Raw genomic sequence first — 23,023 nt, 5'->3', positions numbered from 1 at the left:
GTTGCAGAATGGGGTCACAGAGTTTTTTCAAAGTTTGGGTTTTTTTAAGCTAAGATGCTGCTAGGCATCAGGCTAGGAGAGTACTAGCTGGATCCAGTGTGGTACTTCCCTTATTAGAAATTGTTATCAATATCCTCTGTGATGTCTGCAAAGCGCTGATGGCCAAGAAAATCTAGAAGAAATTAATTCCCTGAAAGTCTAATGTGACTGTAAATTTTATGGGCTAAGTCAAGCAATGCAAGAGTGTAGCAAGCAACATTTTTTTTTACTTCGTGAGTAACTGTCTGGCATCAGATATGTTTAGCTACACAATCACAGCACTCCTCCTCTATGTAAATGCAGAATTCCAGCACTCAGGCTAGCTGAAGGACACACTTTAGTGGTGACCTGGAAGTGCTGGGTTAACAGCTGACCTCAACGATCTCAAAGGTCTCTTCCAACCAGAGCAATTATATGTTTCTATGATTTCACTGTTCCAAAATACAAGGTCTTATATTACATGCCTAACACCCCAAGATTATTTTCCTTGAAGTATTTGTCAATTTTTTTTCATATCACTGGCCTCCTGCGTTTGAAATGGTGAGTTTTAACAGGGCAGAAAGACTGTGTCTGCTCCATCCAGAACATTACATTTCCTTTTTCAACATAATTTATATATTTAATAGTCATACTTGTTTTATAAACAAAGGTAAGTGTTCACTGTGTCTAGAGAAATCAAAGACTTGCATCCAAAAATAGCTACTTTACAGAAACTGACAAGAGACACAACATAACGGAACACCAATAGTTTAATACAAAAACAATACAGAATCTTGGCTTTGCCAGTTAATTTCTTTCCTGAAATATATAACAGAATTAGCAAATCTCAGGCAGAAACGTCACTGTCAAAGAAGATTCTTTTTTTCTTTTTCATTGCATTTATTTTAAATTTTCCTCCCTCTGAAGAACTGTACAGAATTCATTGCTTTATACTTTTGGTCACAGACCTGGTCATGGTACCAGTCCTTCTCTAATTCTGGTGGTTTATCCTAAAGTAACAGATCCACTATCTCTTCCTTCAGATATGAACAAACTTGCAATCCACCCTGCTGAGGTAAGAAGAACTGTTTTCTTGATTCTCTGAGTATCTGCTCTACTTAGAAGTGGTCCTGACAGTGTTGATTTGTCAGTATTATGTTTGTGATCTATCAGTATGATATGCCACAGCTTACCATAAGATGACCTATGCTTTTAACAGTTTAGGTCACTAGTGGCAAATATTCTGCTTTACAGCATAAGCCATCCCTGTGTCTTTCTTTTCTCTCACATTTGAAAACTATTTATCAAAAAAATACTCATGTTATTTAGTTTAGCATTAATTTTTTTTTCATGTCGTAATACCAATGGCATATTTACAACGTGTGCTTAAACAATCTTCTTCTTGACTGTTCTCAATCCCATCTTAGAATAAAGACTCTTGTCACTTTTTCTGTCATGCTAATAACCTTCATTGTGAGGTAAAATGGCTTTGTACAAATTACTCTGTTTGGAACAGTACCTCCTGGTACTTTTGAAGCTGTTACAGGATGCCAGCCAGGGTCCTGAGACAGTGCCATTCTAAGACATATGATGGCCAGCAGATCAGACAGCTGAAAACCCATCTGAACACGCTGACACAATTGCAAGTAAACTAAAGCATGTTGGAGCTGTATGAAATCCTGTAGGTCAAACCAAGCTTCAATTTGTAATATATTCTGTGATTCTAATTGTACACAAGGGAAGACTGTTGAGGCAAACTTCCCTTCTTGTCTTTCACTACCCCTCCTTAACTACCTTTCTTTCTGCCTTTTTTTTTTTTTTAATACCATCTGCAATAACCCTACTTGAGTCTCATTTCACTTCCTGGAAAGTTGTGATAGGATGTCAGAAATAATACCATCCAAGCCTGGAATGTGAATTTCACCTTCTCATCTCCCAGGTAGTCAGGGAAAAACAGCAGCTCCTAACAGGTAAACACATAAGGGAATAATTACCTGTAATTGCACTATGGTTCATGTAAGCTGATAAGTACTCTAGGAGATGCTGCAAATAGCCTGCTGTCTCAACAGTCACCAATGAAAAAGGCCTGCAATTATCATTATAATCTCATGTGACATGTGCATCCTCTGAATCCTGAATTTATGCTGTTTATTAGGCTCATGTTCAAAGCTGAATCTTCTGCATTGCTCTTTCCTCATCTAACTTCCTATACTTGAAAGTTACGCACAAGACACAGAGGCTGTAATAAAGACTGCAAATAATAAATAAATAGGAATGGCATTCAGGGTAAGTACAGTCTTTTGAGGATGCAACTTTAAATAAATATTTAGAAATTAAGAAAGAAAAGGTATTACCGCCATCTGCAAATCCTGTTGCAGTGATGATGGGCACAGCAACCATAATCATACCACAGCCACTCCAGACATACTTCATCAGGAACTGCTCTATCATGATGTACCATAAACGTTTGGAAAAAATGAGATTCATTTGATCTGCCAAAGCCTTGTAGCTTTTCTGCAGTTGCCTCAATTCTACCTACAATTAAAAAAACCAACATTAATACAACGCAAAAAAGATGCATGTATCATACAAGACACGTTCACATACATGCTTGAAATAATCAGGTACCCAGAGCTGCAACTTCCAAGTCACATCTGCTGCATGGCACTTTACTTTTGAAGTGATGCCCTCTCACATCAAAAGTGCACAGCTTTCTGGAAGTTCGTGGGCCTAGTTCTTATTTACGTCATCATCCCTCAATTGCACAGTGGCAGGTTTTCAGCTCTGTTAATATCTCTGATATATAGAAGAATAACATATGAGGCAGTCACAACAGCTGATTCTAACAATCAAAATAAAATTCATTCCACACCCTTCTAATACAGCTGCAGCTGCAGTTTCACAGCAATTGAAACTCCTCATACTGGAAAGTGTTTGGGGATCAATTATCTCCAATGACTCAAAGCTGAAGAGCTGATCGCTGAAATGCAATGCTGCTTGTGTTTTGCAAGCAGTCTGGAGAAGAAACAACTATCCCAAGAGGTTTAACAGGTCACAGACAGTCACATGACAATATGATACAGTGCACTCAGTTCAAGCCAGTTTATGTGGGAACTAAAAAAAATGTTTATTTAGCTGCACTTAAAACATTACTATAGGCACCTTCTGATTGCTTCTACCAAAATAAACCATTTACATTACATAATCACTGCTTAGACTGAAAAAGTAATACTTCACACTGGTTTCCAGCTTTCATTTTCACCTTACATGAAACAACATTTTTTCCAAATCGTGTCTGAGAGGTGTTACAATCAAAATTCACTTCTACTAAAAATACGAAGAGTTTCTTAAGAAGGTGGCTTTAAAACATGCCATTAGTTTATGTAACTGACTGATGGTAGTACTGTACTTAAGCTATTTTAAGACTGATGACTACATCTTTGCTTATCTTTGTAAAGTGTCAAAGGTTGTAGTGCTCTCTGTGCTATCACAGTTTTCCACAGACCTTTTGGTGTGCCCTGGTTGCTCCTTCTGCAGCATTAAATCTGGTAGTTCATAAACATGGGTGAAAAAAAAACACAAAAAAACAAACAAAACAACCAAAACAACCCAAAATGAAATAGCCTGGAAAAGTTAAGTGGGAGAAGAACAGTAACGGAAATTAGCTTTCTAGAGAAGCACAGGATCCAGCTGCAAAACAGGAACATTGTCAGAGCACAAGGGAACTATGGTCTGCTCCCCCCAGACACAGCCTGTGAGGCGGCATTTTTCGAAGAAACGGGAAGTGCTATCTGTAAACAGGTTCAAATGTCAAGAGGAACCCGAAGTGCTAGGGGAGGGCAGCAGAGGAACTGTGGGTTGGCTTCGGCACTGCAGAAGCGACCCCAGCACCCTCTGATTTTTCTTCTCCTTACCTTGTGCCCTCGGTAAAAGGCGATCTCTTCCACATTGGCAATGATGCGTGAATGCATGAAGCGCAAATAGCCTTTCTTGTGAGCCTCCTCAGCTACCAGCTTGCCAAACCTGGGTGAGCAGGCTTTAAGCACGCAGGCTGTAGCGTAGACAACAAGCCCAGCCAGGACCGTGGACCCGACTGGGTTAGCTCCCCGGGACCGAGCTGAGCGGATGAGGGTGTAGGAGGTCACCATGACATCCAGGATGGGCTTGGTGAGGTTGGAGTAGAGATGAGCCATAGACTGTGAGAACATCATGATATCCTCAGTGAGGGACTGGTCAGGGTTGGCCAGCCGCCCATCCATGCTGATGACTCTGTAGTAAGTTTGGTTGGTAAAGTAGGTCTCATAGGCACGATCTACCAGGCGCGTACGGAAAGCAAGGGCCAGCTTGCACTCCAGGTACCGTATGGTGCTGTTCACGAAAGTGGCTGGGATTGCAATCATCAACCACTTCATTAAATTGAAGACAAAGCTCCTAGGCTTTTTTCCCACGATGCTTTTCACAATCTTCCCATCGAGGGAGGCCACATAGATGGAGAGGAAGGTCCTGGAAACCAGAGCGACTGAGTGCAGGCAAAGCAAGCCCAGCTCGCCGCTCAACAGCTTTGGAAAGAATAACTTACGAAGTTCCAGCAGCTGCTTGAAAAATTCTGCGTCCACAGCCGGGGAGGTTCTGCCCTGGCTGTCGGTGCGGCGCGGTTCAGCCCGGACAGTATCCTGCGAGCCGCCTTTGCAGCCTGCCCGCTTCACGCGCCTGCGGATGATGGGATAGAGGATTCTGAGTCCATACGCCGCAGCCAGCAGGCACGCAGCCCTCTTCGCGACGCTCGTCCTGCTCCATTGCACCCGCCGGGCGGCCGCATACAGCATGTGTGTCATCCTGCCCCGCCGCAGGCACCGCTTCCCGTTGGTTCCAGCGGGGGCGGATGTCGGGAAGGGACTAAGAAGGGATTAGGATGGGACTAGGATGGGACGGAAAGAGCTCAGGAAAGTCGGCTCACCGCCGGCCGCCCCGCCGTGACAGCTGCCGACTGAACCCTGCCTGCAAGGGGTGACGGTCGCCTTCAAAGCGCGGCGCGTTGCACAACGCAGCCCGGCGCCGTGCAGCCCGCCCCGCCGACCACCATTGGCTACGCCGCGCGGGGCGGCACCGGCACCGGCAGTGGCCCGGCTCTGGGCCACGGGCGCTTACTCACGGCGCGGCAGAGGTGGCAACAGCGTTGCGGGTCCCTCAGCGCCCGGCCTCGGGTTCACAGCGGGTCCCTCAGCGCTCGGCTTCGGGTTCACGGCAGGTCCTTCAGAGCTCGGACGCAGCCCCAGCGTTGATCCCCCAGAGCTCGGCCCTGCTGCACGGCGGAATCCCGGAGGTCGGCCCAGCTCGCCTCAGGCTTCGGCTGTCCCTTTCCTTCCGCCTGCCCTGCGGAGCAGGCACCGCCTCCGGCCCCTGGCTCGCCAGCGGTGCGGGGGGGCGAGGGGGAGGGCGGATGACGGGAAGGGACTAGGATGGGACTGGGATGGGACGGAGAGAAGTCAGGACCGGCGGTAGTCCCAGCAGCGCTGGGACATGGCGTCATCCCCGGCGGTCGCCCGAGCCCTCTCCCGGCGCGAGGGGGCTGTAATGTCGCTGCGGGTGGGGCGCAGGGTGCGAGCAGAGGCAGCGCTTAGCCGGGGCCGGCGGCTGAGGGGCCACCTCGGGTCGGGAATCTGGCCAGACGGCTGCGGGAGGGACCCGGGCAGCACGGCGTCTCCGGGGCCGCGCTTTGAAAATACGCGTAATTTATTTCCTGTCCTCTCATCGAAAGGAAGCTGGTGTTATGCTCATGCAGCATTATTAGCCGAAAACAACCCAGAAATAATTATCGGGGTCCCTACAGCAAAACCAGGTTAAATTCGCACTAAGAAGTTAACAATAAAGGCAGTTGTTTAGCTGCTTTATTTTCTCGTTTTTCTGATTTATTTCCACTTGCTTGTTTGTAAAAGGTACTGTATTTGAAATTACAGCGGGAGAATCTGAGTACTTAATAAAATACTTTGGGTCCTTTCACACTGAAAATGAAGTGGTGAGGTAATTGCATCAGCTAGTGTATGGTAAAGCGTTACCTTAGGAGGTGTGTGTTAAAGCAAATTTAAAAAATGTGTTACTAGGCATTTACAGGAGGGCTGAAGAGTCCAGCCGTCCTCTAAAAATGGACCGAGGCCACATGCCTCGCTGTAATTCAGCATACACAGGGTTAATTCAAGTCACATTACTGTTACAGAACATCCTTCTTTGGACAGAGTGCAATGGTAGCAACACAAGCTTCAGGATGAAGAAATAATATCTTTGATTTGAGAGAGGGCTTTGCTTTTAAAAAACAGGCATCACTTACCTAAACATTCAGATGCCTTCTGAGAAGCCCAGTAAAATAAGGCCAGCAAGACAAGACCAAGTAAGATCTATTTCTCACTTCTTCACAGGAGGTTGCACGAATCGTGTTCACAGTGGGTTTGGCAGGTACGTGGAGAAGACTTGCTGCCAGTGAGAACAAGCTAGAGATCTGGATAGCAGTCCTTCTAGCTTTTTTATTTTAAATACACAATGCAAAACTAGGAAAATGTTGTCAAAGTCTGACCCAGGGTGGTACAGACACAGTTAACATTCAGTTAGTAGGTAGGTCTGGTTTCAATGTAGTTTATTTTTGTCAGTAAAATGTATTTTTCAGCACACAATGAGTGACAAGATACAGTGGCTAGGAAATTTCTTTGCTTAGGGGTCATTATTTCTTAATCGTGATCTCCAGTTGGATGCTTCCTATTCTGGCTGGTGTGTATCACAGCATACTCTTAGATTGTGCCAAACCACAGTTATTTGCAATATTCAATTTGCAATATTCAATTAGCATTTTCTTACCAAGGGGAAAGTTCACAGATCTCTTTGGTTCTGCATATCTGCTGGCCTTTCACTTCACAAGATCCTGGAGGAGTGAAATTTTGGTAAGTGCAGACATACACCCCACAGTCAGATTTGTGGGAACATTTAAGTAAAGCACATCCAACGATGCAGTGTTTCAGTCAATATATTTTCTTTTGAAAGCATGCAGAAAAGCCTAAACTTATTTTAAATACATGCTTTCTTCTGGTCTTGCTGCCTAGAGAGTTTTGCTCTGTCAAACTGCAGAGCAGTTGCTGCTCTATAATCTGTGCACAAAATCCTCTTCATGGAACAGGGCCTTAAGTGGCAGATTTTTCATTTTTAATGGTGAAGGCAGCAATTTTACTACATTTAGTCGTAATAAAATTTCTCAGTATTACCGGAAAAATAATTACCAAAGCTGCAATAATACTGCTGTAGCGTTCAGTGTTCTGTTAACTCCATAATTTCTACTGACTCTAGTTTAAAACTTCTGTAGGTAAGCGCAACGGGTAAGTTTGAGTAATTAAGGCAATGGAGCTGGGGGGATTTTGATATTAGAACCAGGCATTATAGCAGCCTGCAAGAAAGCCAGGAAGAAACCTTTTGCAAGGGCTTGTTGTGATGAGAGAGAATGGACTGAAGATTGAGCAGAATGGACTTAGACTAAATATTAGGAAGAAATTCTTTTCAATGAGGGTGGTGAGACACTGGAACAGATTGCCAGGAAGGTCGTGGATGCCCCCTCCCTGGAGGTATTCAAGGCCAGGTTGGATGAGGCCTTGAGAAACCTGGTCTGGTGGAAGGTGTCCCTGCTAATGGTAGGGGGGTTGCAACTAGATATCTTTAAGGTCCCTTCCAACCCAAATCATTCTATGAATCAATGAATATCTGGGGGGTTATCTCCTCTTTTAGTCATGTGGTTAATTTTCATCAAAAATAAAATAACTTAGGTGTATTTCCTGAATATAGGAACCAATAAGTGTGAAGGAAGAGTAAGAGGAGCTTAAGTACCTGAGGAGAGCAGAATTAGGAGGAAGGTTCTTTCTTCTTGCCCTAAAATTTATTGCAGCAGTGACAAGCTGGACCTGAAATACAAAACAACAGTTGTGTGACCCACTTCAATAACTGTGAATTAGATTTACCTGGGACAGGAAGAGGCTTTTAATTCCCTTGCAAAAGGACAATGGCTTCTACCAACCTCTATGGAAATGCAAGTAGTAGAGGAAGGCTGGCAGTAACAAAGCATCACCCCATCAGCTTGCCCCACTTGGCTGGCTGCTTCCTTCTCCTGTCCCTATACCACCCTCTCTTTCTCTTCTGCCAGCACTGGGCAGCCTAGGGCCATGGGAGAGCAGTTGCCCTGGCACTCCCAGAGAGGGGCCCTGCAGCACGACCCTGTGGCCCTGTTGGAAGGCAGCAAACCATCCCTGCCTCACCTCTCCATCCCTAGCATCACACAGGGCAGCACATCCTCCTTACTCAGCAGCAGAAAATGAACTGGGTCGGGGGCAGCCGGTGAGTGAAACTCTTCAAAGGCTTCCATGCTGAGGCAAAATTACATCACAGACCAGGCATAGCCATGGTGTGTCTGACAGCCTGAATTTTCCCCGGCTGACTGGGCACAGCCATGGCGTGTGTGACAGCCCCTGGGGTCTCCTCGTGTGTTTCAGGTCTAGTGAGCCCTCACAGACCAGCAGAGCACAGTGTGTGTGACAGCCCTGTGTCCCCCTGCCCTGAGCCAGACTCTGTGAAGGCACACAGGTTCCAGGCATGGTAGGCCACATATGGGCCTCATATCTCTCCACAACCTGGGGCTGGGTGAGGCTTTCCTGCCTGGGCCTTTCCTCATGCTCTCACTAATTGCAGTGATCACCTGTAAGGGAAAAAGATGTTTAGTTATTTAGATTCACTGAAATATTAAAATAATCAGTTTGTAATGGCTCAGAGAAAATTATAATATTCAGTTTCTTTAGGTGCTGTGCCATCTACTTATCTACTAGAAATTTAAACCCCACAGATTTTGTCAGACATTTGAAAGTAGCTTTGCTAAACACAGTTTTGTAATCATCCTGACTCTATGCAGAATCAAACTAAAGGAATACTTTCCCCATCTGGAAGTCTTTCCAGCAAAATGAGGTTTCTGAAAGTTGCCTGTGTAAAGCAGGGGGAAAGGAAGACCGACAAGTCTGGAAAAAGTCCACCCACCATAACTTTGTTCTAAATTCTTGTCTATTATACTGTTCTGTCAGTAAGGAAAAGCAGCATGCAGGAGTATTGCACTCACTTAGCACTAGCAAATAACTGCTGCTTTCTGCTGCTGTTAATTATCTGTTAGGATTCCTTGTTAATAAAATGTTTGTGGTATTCTGTCAAGTCGCAAAAGGTAGAATCTTGCATGGTGCACCTTTGTTTGCTAATATAGTTTTATTACTATGTTGCAGCATGACAAAATTAAGATAAACGTATTGACAAAGATTTCTCATAATGTTTTAAGAAATTAAGAATTGATTAAGTATTGTATTACTGGTCAAATGTCTAAAAGCTTTTTCTTTGGAATGTTCAGTGTGTTTTGTAGCCCTAAGATAGAACATGGTCATAGCCTTACTTGAGAACACCAAGATCAGTCAAAGTGACTTCGATAGAGATATGTTGATTATACTACCTGAAGTTTTCATCCCTTCTAATGTATTTTCAAACTATGAATCAAGATTATACTATTACAATTAGAACAATAATTATTTGCCTCTTTCAGGAGCAGAATAATGTTACAGCAGGAACGGAGAAAACAAAAGGTAAACAGTTCTAGCCTTCTTGAGGAACGATCAGAGGACTGGAGCATCTCTCCTCTCCTATGATGACAGGCTGAGAAAGTTGGGGCTGTTCAGACTGGAGGAAAGAAGGCTCAGGGCAGACGTTATAGCTGCATTTCAATATCTGAGAGGGACCTACAGGAAGGCTGAAGAAGGACTGTGTATAAGGGCTTGTAGCAATAGGACAAAGAAGAACGTTACTAGATTTAGGTTAGACATAAGGAGGAAGTTCTTTACAGTGAGAGTGATGAGATACTGGAACAGGTTGCCCAGAGATGTGCTTGAGGCCCCTTCCCTAGAGACATTCAAGGTCAAACTTGCTGGGGCCCTGAACAACCTGATCTAGTTGGAGATATCCCTGCTCATTGCAGGGGGGCTGGACAAGATGACCTTTGAGGGTCCCTTCCAGCCTGATGCATTCTGTGATTCTGCAATCTTGGATTTTGTATTGTTATATCAATGCTTTAGTTGATTCACTTAGGAAAAACTTTCAAAATGTTTGGAGAGAGACTCAAAACTGTAGCATAACTTGTAATGTGTTTGCCTGACTGTAACTTTGAGGACAGTAGTCTTGTTCTAGCTTTGCCACACTAAATTCTATCAGGAAGAGGAGAGAGTGGGAGATGGCATGAATGAATGAATAAATGAATGAATGTGCCCAATTTAATTATTACTGAATTACTTCTGTTACTATATTTTGTTGGTATGTGCTGACACGGGATTGCTTGAAGCCTCACAATGATAACCTCATGGGTCAGCTAGCCTAACACACACACACAGAAACTATTTTTCTGGGCTGCATATAAGAATGTTAGGCTCATTGAAGTACTTTACAAAAAGTACTTTACATTTGCAAAAATAGGGCAGCTTATTTGTATTTTTAATCTGAAAGTAATTCTATTAATAATAGAATCAAATTTATCCCTGGCATAGCAGAAGACATTTCAAACAGGAAAGAGAAAGCACTAAAAGAAGATAGTTATAGCGATAGAGAAGAAAATTCAAACTGTTCCTTCTTTCTTCCTTTTTCCTTCTTTCTTTTTTCCCCTTCTTTCTTACTTTCCTTCTTTTTCTCTTTCTTTTCTTTTTTCCCCTTTCTTTTCTTTCTTTCTCTCTTTTCTCTTTCTCACTTTCTCTTTTTTTTTGTCTGACAGAAGACCATCTTCTATGTCAAGAAAGACAAATTTGGAGAAATATAAACTCTTTGTGTCATTATAGATGGCCACATGCATGTAATCTTGCTGACTTTTTTGCCTACCAGCTTGTAAGATGCATAAAAAGCCCAAGTTTAAATTTTTGTGAGACTTTTTCCTTGAAGTGTTTTGATATGTGTTTAAGAGAACAGTGATTTATTTAGCATATGAACAAATTATATTTGCAGTCTTTTTTTAAGCAATAAAATAAATAACAGTAGGCAGTATGAGAATTCAGAGAGATTTAATCATGTGCTTTTATTATTAGGATTCATTTACTAGGTCTTGCATGCTAATTTCAAAAGAATTATATATGCTGCTAACATGTTGAAGCTTCTGTCAAAAACTTACTTTCTCTTTTAAAAAATTTAGGAATTCTTTGAAAAGAAGAAGATTAAGTCAAAGATGAAGCTTCTGGGAGTATCATCTCCTAAAAGTTCAGCAGCCAGTTTAGATCTCCTCAGTCTGTATGTTGTTGACCAGATAAAGCACACCACCAGTGAGTTTAGTGCAACAGTCTTCTGACTTCACAGTTAACACAATCAATTATCCTTAACTCCTGCTGCTAGTATTTTAGTTTGTTCTTCTATTTAACACTTAATGCTCAAATATGTGCTCTTTTATTTTTAAAATAAGAAAAGGTAAGTAAATGCAAAAACCTATGATTGAATGAAAAGTCAAGAGTAAAAAGAGAAATCAAATAACCTTGGCTACTGCCTACTTCACCTTTAAAGACTTGTACACTTGTGCACCTTCCTCTTTCTGTTTATTAATTTTACCCTGCATACATTTCTTTTTTTCCCTTTGCCATTGAATGACCCATTTGTATTGCACTTCCTTTTTCATAACTTTTGGGAGGCATTTGAAGTAGTCTGTCAATCATACCCAAAGTATTGTTCTTAAAATCCACCATTAAACTCCTATGAAGACGTCCCTAGAACTTGAGTCCTAATTCTTCATGTAGATGAGGTGTTTTGTGATGTGGTTTAGTGGTGGACTTGGTGGATGGGTTAACAGTTGGACTCTATGGTCTTAAAGGTCTTTTCCAACCTAAACAATTCTATTCTTATCTTTTGTGACATATTCATAAACCAGATGTGATGGTTTGAATCTGTTGTCCTATGTTCAGAAAGATTAGAAAGTGATGCAGGAGGGCAACAGAGCCTGTCTACACAGAGCAGCTGACCATAAATTATTTTTTAATATAATGCTATTTAGAACAGAGCTCTTGCAGTGCTAATAAGAAGAAAACAGCAACAGCAAAAAGTATGGTTTTAAACAGGTTAAGAAACCAAAGCCAACAGCTTTTGTACATTAGTGAAAATTCAGGAAGCTCAGAGTTCTCTCCAAGCCCAGCACTGACATTCCAAATACTTTCATTGCAGAGAATATGAGGAAACCAGTCTACATTGGTATCACTGAACGTGCAAAAGTGCCTGTTAGGAGGCACAACATAGAGCTTCCTGCATCACCACAACATACACCGCATATGTCAAACTTGGATGACATCCAGAACAGGTACTTGTATCAAATAGGCAGTAGTTAAGTTATAACAAAATTCTGGAAAAGGTTTTTGGGGAAGTAAACATAAATATACCATTCTAAGATGAAGTTTCAAGCTGTGCCGGGGGAAGTTTAGGCTCGAGGTGACGAGAAAGTTCTTCACGGAGAGAGTTGTTAGACGTTGGAATGTGCTGCCCAGGGAGGTGGTGGAGTCACCATCCCTGGAGGTGTTCAAGAGGGGATTGGATGTGGCACTTGGTGACATCGTTTAGTTGTCATGAGGTCTTGGGTGACAGGTTGGACTTTGATGATCATTGAGGTCTTTTCCAACCTTGTTGATTCTGTGATTCTGTGAAGTTTCAAAATCAGTCCTGGCATTCCAGTGATACTCTTACTATGAGAAATGAACACATTCTAAGAAAAAACACTTACATAAGGCAGAGATTTTTTTTTAATGCAATGTTTCTTTGCTCATGTCAGGTACATACTCTAAGTTTATCTCACAGATTGGTCTCAAACAGCATTTTCCACTTAAACTGTTTTCCTGTCCAACTTCAGACACCCTAAAGTGATTGACTCACACTGGCTGCTCATAACTGCTTAGAAATCAGGTTTTTTTAAGATGTGTGGGAAAATATTCCTAAATTATTTTGAAAGAATGTTTTTAGTCTTTTAAATATTTTATCTTTTATTTCATGGGCTGTTTTTATTCATTTTACAAGATTACAAAAGCAAGTATTGGACAGCAGAAGGCAGCATCTGGCAGAGAAAGTAAAATATCAGCACCATGTAAGTTTATTGTTCTCACTGATATAAAGCTAAAAACATGCAGCAATGACTATACTTTTAAAATGATTTTTCAAAAAGTGACCAAATTTCATGGATACTGAAACACGTGAAGTCTTCCACTCTAAGGCTATATTAATAATGTAATTTGCCAGTTGTATTTTGTATTTATTGATGCTATTTTTTACATATTTATGAAGGGATCACCTTATTTTAGACATTTTCCAAAATATTTAAGAATATCTGTGCTCTAAGCTAGTCACAAAAGACAAAGATTATGGGAAAGGCTGAGACCAACAGCAGGTAAATTAAAAATATTAGGTAGAAATGTGAAATGATGAAATGTGGGAAGCATAGACAGATGTGACTCGTGAAGAGGAACCTAAGTACGAGTCTCAGTGGATACAACTGAGAAAGCCCATATACCTACTGGGGTTACTGTAAAAAACATCCTCTAGATGGAATTTAGGCTTTTTTTTTTTTTAATGACCCATTCCACTCTTGCGTAAAAACCCCACTAAACAAACAAAAAAGTCCTACTCAAGTTAATAAATGTGTCAGAAGACACTTAGTTTAGGTTACTCAGACTTTCTCCACTGACTCCTGCTGTTCATATTCAATGGGACTTTGCAGAAAAGATGCTTGCAAAAGATGCTGGCACAGTATTGGTCTGTATGTTCTTGGCCCAATCATATTTCCAAAGTATGGTTTCCTGGAGTGAGAAACACAGATGTTTTTCTGGTGTTAGAAGTCCCTTTCTTTTGAGTCGGGAAGAAATACTTAGTATGGGTTAAAAGTGTAGCCACCTAATGTGTTTCACCAAGACCACCACTTTTTTGGATAACATATTAAGTCAGCCTTCCCTTATGGCTCTGTTCCTTAAAGACAGAAATAACATATTTCAGATTTAGTTTGACCAGACATAACAGATCAAAATGATAGCTAAATTTCTCCTTAGCCTTTGCTTGTATACTTCGCTAAATTACATCTGTTCATCAAAACACAGGATAATACAGTGTGAGCTTACAGAAAGCTAATTTAATTTATGGATCAAAAAATAAAGTCTAAGGCCTTTATGTTGCAAAGAACTATTTAAAAATATTCATAAGTTGAAGTATTTCCAGTTTAAGTAACTAACACTTAACCACTTTATTAAGCAGAAAGAGGGGCAATAAAGTTAATAATTTTCATCTTTCTGAAAACTTACACTTTGGTGGTAAAGATTTTGCACAAGGCGTTTGCACTCCATTAGTAGTTTGTGCTGCTTTCACTGGGTAAGCTGGATTACAGACATTACTTCCATGTTGCTGTCGATACAGTGATATTTCTAGCATTTTGCTTTCAAATGTCTCCTTGTGTTCTGATCCGCTTGAAATGGAATCATAGAATTGTTTCCACTGGAAAAGACCTTTAAGGTTACTGTGGCCAACCACTATCTACTGCTACCAAGTTTGGTTCTAAACCATATCCCGTAACACCAAGAGCTTTCAACCTGTGTGGTGAGGTTGGGTTTGTGGACCAAAAATCTCATCCCTTAGTCCAGGGAAGAAGGCATCTTTTTCATGCAGCTTCTTAGCATTGTTGGTATTGTGATATGCTGGAGTTCTCTCCTCAATGAGGTAAAATATTTTTCATTTTACTACTCAAGAACCAAGTCATGAGATCATTTACCCACACATCTAAAGTTAAGAATGTATTTATTATTCATCTCTCCTCAGGGTATCATGTGTGTGCATGCTTCAACTTAAGTAGATATTTATGTGTTTCCCTGAAATAAGCTCTTCAATTGTCTCATGTTTTTCAAGAAATCATCATCTCAGAATGCAAGAAAATTTTCTCTTGTATGTGGTGTATGTGCAGAGAAGTAAAAGGCATAGAAAGGTTTGATTACTGTGAGTGTTATGCTTGCATCAAAACAGTTTTAAATAAATAAAATATCTGTTATGTTTTGTCTAGTTATCACAAGTAACAGAATTAAAGTATGATAACTCTAGTATGGAACATGGAGACAACATAGCAAGAAGTTTTAGTGCTTGTCCTTTGTCCTCTTCTGGGTTTTGGTCCTCTGACTGTACACAACTTTCAGAAGAAAATTTCAACACAAACCTAATGGGCAGCACTTCAGAACAGATATGTGAAGAGAAGCAGCAAAACCAGGTTTGATAAATATTTTGTCATTTCCACAGAATTATTTTAAACTAACTCTCATTAGTGAGAATTAGTGTAATGATGAAGATAATTATGAATAATCTGTGTGATTCTGCAAACACTTCTTGAGGACTGGTAGTGATGAATATTCTATGTATACAGATATTTTTCTTTTAATTTATATTTCTTTTAATATTCTTTTCTTGTGAAATATAGTTAACTTGAGCTTTTGTTCACTGATCTCTCAATATTGCTAATCTTTGCAGAGAATTAGTCACACACTGATGGCTTTCTTTTGTTTCTGGCTTGTAAAGTTGGTTAAAGAAAGCTGAAATGTATATAAAAATATGTTATAACTACAGCTTTTCACATTTAAGTACAATTAGTATAACTGGGTATCTTATGATCCTAGGTGATCACTGAGACTTAATTTGTAATCATGCAGTGTCTCATGAAGTTCTTATGGTATTCTCAGTGCTCCAAAAAGGAGCCTGTTTAACTCAAGTTAAGTTTAAGGCATGATTGAAGGTTATTTGTTTTGATGCATGTTACTAGTTTTTATTTTTGTTAACTTTGGGGTTCTTAAAAGAATAATCTTTAGAAAAGTAATAGCAAACACAATATGCTTCATTTTTAGAAAATATATTATTTATTGAAAATAATATAATTAATTCCACAAGAATCACTATGGTGTTTCAAAGTCTTGAGGTAAGTGAGGAAGGAGTATGTCAGGGCTTCAGAAGGGTAGATGTCAGGTTATTCAAGGAATGGGTAGGTAGAAACCCACTGGAAGCTGACCTGAAGGAAAAAGGAGCCCAAGAAAGATGTTTTCAAAATACGAGGACAGTCCATTTCAACGTGCAAGATAACAATTAGGTCTTGAAGGTCCGTTTGGCTGTATCATGGAACTCCTGACTGAGTTTGAATAGAAAAAGCAGTCGTGGAAGGAGGGATGGGCAACCCAGGAAGAATACAGAGGCATCCCCCAAGCTTGAAGTGGGTGGGTGACTTTAGAATAGTCATAGCTGAAACTCACAATGGGTGAGAAAGGCAGAAAGGACTTTCTACAAGTATGTCATCAGGAAAAGAAACCCAAGGAAAATGCTGTTCACAGCTAAATAAAGCTGAGACCTAGTAACAAAGGACATGGGAAGGGCTTAGGCACTCAAGACACTGCTTTAGGCTTTTCTGACGGAGTCTGCTCTCTGGGATATCTTTGGTCTCCATAGAGAGTTTGAGGGAGAGTGGCACAAAAAGAATACTGAGGAATCCTTAGTAAATAAAGAAATACATGGGACTGCACAGGGTACATATTGAGGGATTTGCATGATATCACTGCAGGGCAGATGTCTATCATCTTTGAAAGGCTACAGTGATCAGGAAATACACAAATGCAAAAATGTAAGCATGATTTGGGGAAGTATCATTTAGCTTCTGTCCCTGAAAGGATTATGGAGCTAGACCTCCCAGAGGGTATTGCAAGGTACATGAAGAACAAAAAGGTGACTGGGAACAGCCATTATATAAATTTACCAAGGCCACACTGTGCTTGATGAATCTGTTTGCCTTCTATGATGAAATTATGAGCTCTGTGAATAAAGGAACAGCAGCAGGTATTATTTACCTCGACTTTATGAAGACTTTTGAAAAGGTTTCCTGCAGGATCCTGTTAGCCAAAGTGGGGAGATATCAACAAGATGAGTGGACAATAAGATGGGTAAAAATATGGCTGTTACCATTGTGATCAAAGTAGTTGCCTGTTGGCTGAAGTCTAGTTGACCACAGGTCAGAAATGTCAGAGATCCTCAGAGGTTGATACCCAGTCCAGTAACCTCTTAATTAAAGAGTTGGACAACTGGACAGATTGTATCCTCAGCACCTCAACAGGTTCATGCATGACACCAAATTGGCAGAGTGGTCATTACAGTAGCAAGGCTACTACTCAGAAGGATTTGAAAGGGAGAAGGCTACCAGGAACTTCATAGCATTTGGCATGGAGAAGTATAAAGCTCTGCACCTTGGGACAAATAGCTCCATACATCAGTGCAGGTGGAGATTGGTTGAGTAGGCAGCAATTTGGCAGAGAATGACTTGCGGGTGCTGGTGGACAACAAATTGTATGTGAGCCAGCAGGCTGCCCTTATAGCAGCAAAGGCCAACCACAAAAAGAGCTATGTTAGAGCACACCCAGCAGTCAAAGGCAAGTGACTATTTCCTCTAAGCAGCAGATGTGAGAACACAACTGAAATGCTGTGTCCAGTTCAAGAGAGAGATCAACAAACTTCAACAAGAACAGCGAAGGGCCACAAAAATTGTTAGGGAATCAGAGCATATGATGAATGTGGAGAGACTGAGAGAAGAGGGCTTTCATAGCCTGGGAAAGGAAAGGCTATAGGAGTGTTGGGTGAACTAATTGCTGTCTCCCACTGTCTAAACAGGTACAGATGGGACAGAGACATACGTGTACAGTGAAATGGCAAGAAGTAAAACTTGCAAGTTTTGACATTGGACATAATGTTTGCATAGGAAAAAAGATATTGTAGCTAAGCACCAGAAGATGCCATCTAAGCAGGCTGTGGAATCTCAGTCCTGAACAATTCTGAACAGTCTGGCCTAACCTTGTAGCTGACCCTGCTTTGAGCACGTTGGACTAGATAACTCTTGGGGTTCCTTCTGGAACAGCTCTCTATGATTATGTGATCTTCAGTGGCACCTCAGCTTGTTACAGTCTATCCAAGCTTGTTCATACTATGGGAGGATGCCGTGCTAAACGGACAGTTTGCGTATTAACAGTGAAAGGCAAACATGGAAAAGTATGGGTTATGCAGAATTCATCTGGGCTGTGAGGAGTTTTAGGCTTCTACTGTAGAGATAAAAAGAAGTAAAAATTGTGGGAAAGCATGTATATTGTTTGCAAAGCCAATCTTAAATGTTTTTAAAACACTTTAACTGTTTAATCAGAGTTTGACATCTTCTACTGTTTTCTCAGACAGGAAATAGTTCTGATCAGGACACTTGGATTACAAAACCTCCAAGTCAATGTATTTTGAAAAAGTCTGATACAGTGCCTCAGGACGTGTTTAAGCCATTGCATAGGTAGGCAGTGACATGCTGTGGCTGATTTTGTAAATCATATTTCCCTACTCAGGAGGATGTGCTCCATGTATTTGTATGTTTGGAGGCATAACAAAAAAGCCTCCCTTTAATTCAACCCCATTATATTTTCCACTATAAAGTGGAAATAAAATACAGGACATTTTTTCAGATGGAATAATGTACATTTGGGACAAATGCAATTTTTATGAGCAATAAAGTCTTTGAGATTTTTATCATCCAGTTATCATAATTTTTTGTCTTAGCAGTTAGTATTCTGCCTTTTTTATGTACTGAGCAGACTGTTTTTAATTTTCTACCCCACTTCCACCTCAACCCCCCACCTCCAGGCTAGTCTATGTGAATTCTGCCAGGAAAAATCCAGTGATAATGACCAGTAACGAATCAGAAACCAGTGAAGGATTAAAAGAACCAGTATTTGATGTTGTGAAAGAAACTGCGAAAGCTCCCCATGATGGAAATGATTGTTCCTTTCTGGCACTGTTTGAAGATGAGAGCCAACTAATCCATAATAGTCCTTCCACAAAGCATTTCAATCCTTTTGTTAACGAAAGCAACACTGCCATTTTTTTGGTTGATCCTGATGATAGACATCACATGACCAACAGAAATTATCTATGTCATACTAGAGAGGCTTATCCTGCAATCAATCCAAAAAACCACTTTGTAGACAGACACCTTGAAGGCATTTTTACAGCTCCAGAACAAGTTTTGCTTAAAAGTAACATCTCAAGTGCAAGTGACAAGAAAACTGTTGATCTTCACCACCTGCAGGACTGTCATGAGGGACAGCACTACGTCACAGCCTCTGAAAAGAAAGAAAAACCTGCAAACCTTGAAAAACTTGGTGTGTGCTGGTAATTTAAGGTCATAAATTCTGTGGTTTATTCTCCTTTTAAAGACATCTGTTTTTATAACCAGAGATGTGTCTGCCCTGGCCAAAACCATGCCAGGATGTAGTAATTTAATTTAATTTAAGATTCTGTTATTTAAGTTATTTTTAAAGATTGACAGAGTCATTTGTTTTCAAATTGCATTTGTGAAATTGCATTTTAAATCAAGGGTTACTTTTTATTTTAGAGACATTTGCTTATCGCCATGATCAGCAGATTAATGTAAAGGAGAATGGGCAGATCTATTCAAGAAACAAAAGGTGAGTTCCATAGAAATTAGTCTGGTAACTGGTGATACCTGCAGTGACCTTGCTGAATTAAAGAAATCCTCCTAAGTGGACATGAAGGCAAAATTCTAAACAGAATTACTGATGACCCAAGTTTTCCCTGTGAAAATAGCAGTGAATAATGTGAATAAACCATTGTCCTATCACAAGCACTAGAGAAAGACGGCTTTGTGGGAAAATTTTGAGTCTCTGAAGCTAAGCTGTTGCTCTGAGTTGCCTTCTCAAGGACCCTGTCTCCTTCCACTGGCTACAGAGGAAGTTAGTGTTTTCCCTGGGTTGAAGTTAGCATATGTAAGTGCCCCATGTTTTAACAATGGATGGTTTTATCAAAGACACCTTCCATTTTACAAAATAGCAATTTCTTCTGTCATCTCTCATACTGTATTTTGCATTTCAACAGAAGTGAAGTTTGTGAAAAACACATAATTGGTGTGAAATCTCAGGTTCAAAAATAAATTCAATTATCTCAATAGTGGAAGCATTTAATGGTTGCTGAAGACCAAAATAAAAATTAAAGAGAAAAGAAGTCACCAAAAAACCCACTGTAATTCATAAAGATAATAAAACTACAGGAGGAGAAATCACTTACCAGAGAATGCTGTGTTTGTACCCTTCAGTCACGATGAGTCTGTGAAAGAATCAAAAGAACCAGCTTGGAGACTGAACCAGCTCTTTTCATTTGAAGAGGTAACTTTGTAAAGAGAATTTCCACACACACACCCCCCAACCCTACTGTTTGCATCACTCATTTGATGTGGAGAAGGAGTGTCTACAACAGCCAGAAACTCAGTTTAGCTTCACTGAATCAACTTCTGTGGAAGCTTCTTTTCTGTCATGTTTTATATATGGAGTCCAGAAAGAACAGCTTCCAGTTTAGTGGTTCAGATAGAGAGCCCATAACTGACACACCTAAGCTGATGCCCAAAATACATTAAGTTACTCATTAACCCTTAGGATTGGATTCTGCAGGCAATGCTCTGATATGGTGTGCAGGACCCTTCAGTATTATAAAGGAGCTTTACGTCAATATACATATAAAAAATCTTGTAGATATTTTGCCAGCAGAATTTACTCAGGTACATACAGCATTGCTATGGGTTTTTTTACATTTGTGTAATACAGAAACTGAATGTTCCTCACTTAACCCAAGGTACTGATCCAGTGAAATCCCACTATTAACACTTCATTATTTTTAAAAGTTCACAACAGCACAAGAGAAAAAGTCTGTGTTTGGAATGACTTCAAAGCTTCACAAGATGCAGAAGGGTTAGTAACATTCACATGTTATTAATCTTAAAAAAATGGATTTTTCTCTATATGTAACTGAAAGTTACTTTTAAAGCCAGGCAGAAGTGTCTGGATCTTTTTTAGGATCTTACTTTTGATGAGGGATTGTGTTTTCGGTTCACACAGCACCATATAAAGATGACTAGTGTTACCAGATAGTTAAGAACTATCCATGTTTGCTTTTCCTTGAAGAGGTAAATTCAGGTTAACTTCTCTGTGGTGAGTGTTACAGATGTATTTTTCATTGTCCCACTTCCTTCAAAGTTGTACCCTAAACTGGAAGGCCATCTCTAATATGGTAACTGCTAAAAAAAAAAAAAGCCCTGAGAAAGGTCTAGACTATTAATCTGAACACAAGATTGCAGAGTCTTTCTTCCTTTTGGATAGCACTGTTCTGCTGCTGATAAACAGCAGATCTGAATCTCTAGGGCACGCATCTCACACTTTCTGTTATGGTGTGTTGTCCTCAGAGGAGAAGAACTGGCTATTACCAAGAACTAGATTGGCATCACTAACACTTCATTCTTTAAACTGTATCTTAAAACTGCATCAGAAATAGTAATGTTTAATTCTACACACTGTACTTGAGAGTTGAATGTTTGGAGAATTTTGGGGGGGAAAACCCTTTCTTTCCTTTTCATCTTGTTTATTAGGTGTGGAGTCATCACACAGCAGCCACTACCCCATCTACAATTCAAGGCAAACAGAGAGCTGTTTCAGCTGTAGTCCTGAGAGAGTGAGTACTTGACCCTTTATGGGTTTACAGGGGTTCACCTGAATAATATCTATATGTCTGAGCGCATCTAAGGGTTGACATAGCTGGAATCTTATTTATGGTTTTGTCCCATGTGTGAGGAAGACAAGAAAAGATTAGCTGTGAATTTTCTTAAGTAGTTTAACAGATACGTGGTCTGGTATCTTCATATTATGGAATTACAATAACATGACTGTGGAAAGATCTTACCCACATCTTCTACAACAAATATTAGGAGCACACCCTTGGAGAAAGAACAAATAAAACCCCTATAGAGCCAAAACCCAGACAGCTCTGGTCTTTCTGTTTATTTCATTAATTTAGTCATTAGTTAGTCCTTAATAATTGAACTATTTAAATGATGACATTCAGTCAATCCTGTTCAAACAGTCTGAAGTGGAAGACACAGCCACGAAGAAAGAATATTTGAATGATCAGTCCTTGAAGACAGATGCCAGCCTAGTCTCAGCCTCAGCAAACACAGAACCCCCCAGGACCTCTCACACCAGAACTGTGCCTCTCCAACCCAGCAATATTTTGACTACAGAGGAAGCAAGCCATCTCCAGGAGAAAGTCTCTATTTCATGTGCCACAAAGGAGGAAAATAAAACCCACACTGCCCCATCTGAGGGCATCTCATTACACCAAGCCCTTAAAAGAGTGCATGTCACTCACAGTACCTGGCGTGATGTTTGGTCGCAGACTGAGAGCTCTGTTACAGAAGTGAGGAAAGTGGATGTCGCCACCCAGTGTGGTACCATGCAGGTGTGCAGCTGTGGGAGATCCCTCCCCTCTGCCTGCAGTCCAGGGCGGGCCCCTCCTCCCAGCATTGCAGGTACCACCAGAGGGCACGAAATGCGAGCCCATGAGGATCAGCAGCCTGTGGGCATGGGCAGCGCGCCAGGAATAGAAGTGTTTGCTTCTGAAGCTGAGTATCTGAGCTTGGCCGGCAGAAGGACTCTAGAGGTGCTGAATTACATTGATACTATGAAGGAGAGAGACAAGCAGTGACCAACTAGAATGTCATGTAAGGAATACAGATGTTCCATCCTGTTTTCAGTGTGTTTCATTTAATTGGCACATAGTGATTTTTCTAGCCTAGTTAGACAAAATAGTCTTTCACTCTTTCTTTGCTTTAAATTATGATTAACTGTGAATCTCTATCTACCTACAGCTATCACTCGCTGTTTTTCTATAAATCTCCAACTGTTAACATAGAATGTTACGATAGTCTAGTAACTATAAACCTTAGGAATTAGATTGCATTCACACCATATATCCATAGGGTTCTGTAGTTTGAGATTGACTTTGCCACTCTTGAAGGTAGCAGAAAGACTGTTTCACTTCAAAATTTATTTGATGTGGCTCTTAGTTCAGAACT

At 40.7% G+C, this 23,023-nt stretch overlaps 2 protein-coding genes across 2 annotated transcripts in view; one reads left to right on the top strand and one right to left on the bottom strand.

The window, feature by feature from the left end:
• The window catches only part of ABCD2 (ATP binding cassette subfamily D member 2), a 35,583-nt gene extending 30,730 nt beyond the window's left edge, over positions 1-4,853 (bottom strand). The window contains exons 1-2 of the mRNA XM_054399682.1: positions 3,933-4,853; positions 2,373-2,553 (exon numbers count right to left, since the gene is read on the bottom strand). Coding sequence (XP_054255657.1) covers positions 2,373-2,553; positions 3,933-4,853 — 1,102 coding nt within the window. The remainder of the gene's footprint in view (positions 1-2,372; positions 2,554-3,932) is intronic.
• A 739-nt stretch (positions 4,854-5,592) lies between these two features.
• Positions 5,593-22,653, top strand: C3H12orf40 (chromosome 3 C12orf40 homolog). The gene is made up of 13 exons (XM_054399969.1): positions 5,593-5,746; positions 9,604-9,659; positions 11,243-11,358; positions 12,227-12,388; positions 13,096-13,162; positions 15,116-15,316; positions 18,297-18,403; positions 18,751-19,268; positions 19,502-19,574; positions 20,219-20,288; positions 20,801-20,867; positions 21,542-21,624; positions 22,033-22,653. Exons 1-13 carry the CDS (start codon positions 5,593-5,595, stop codon positions 22,651-22,653), a joined length of 2,295 nt encoding a protein of 764 aa, XP_054255944.1.
• Positions 22,654-23,023: the final 370 nt, after the last annotated feature.

This window comes from Indicator indicator, chromosome 3, assembly GCF_027791375.1.
Source record: "Indicator indicator isolate 239-I01 chromosome 3, UM_Iind_1.1, whole genome shotgun sequence".
NCBI classification, from domain to species: Eukaryota; Metazoa; Chordata; class Aves; order Piciformes; family Indicatoridae; genus Indicator; species Indicator indicator.
This window is presented reverse-complemented; position numbering and strand designations above follow the sequence as displayed.

What these genes read in the sequence shown, in the direction of transcription:
- C3H12orf40 (XM_054399969.1), top strand. Translation starts at nt 5,593, where the DNA reads ATGTCGCTGCGGGTGGGGCGCAGGGTGCGAGCAGAGGCAGCGCTTAGC. An exon ending in TGCAAACCTTGAAAAACTTG is followed by an intron (nt 19,269 to 19,501) that starts GTGTGTGCTGGT and finishes TTTTTATTTTAG; the next exon opens with AGACATTTGCTTATCGCCAT. An exon ending in GCTTCACAAGATGCAGAAGG is followed by an intron (nt 20,868 to 21,541) that starts GTTAGTAACATT and finishes CTTGTTTATTAG; the next exon opens with GTGTGGAGTCATCACACAGC.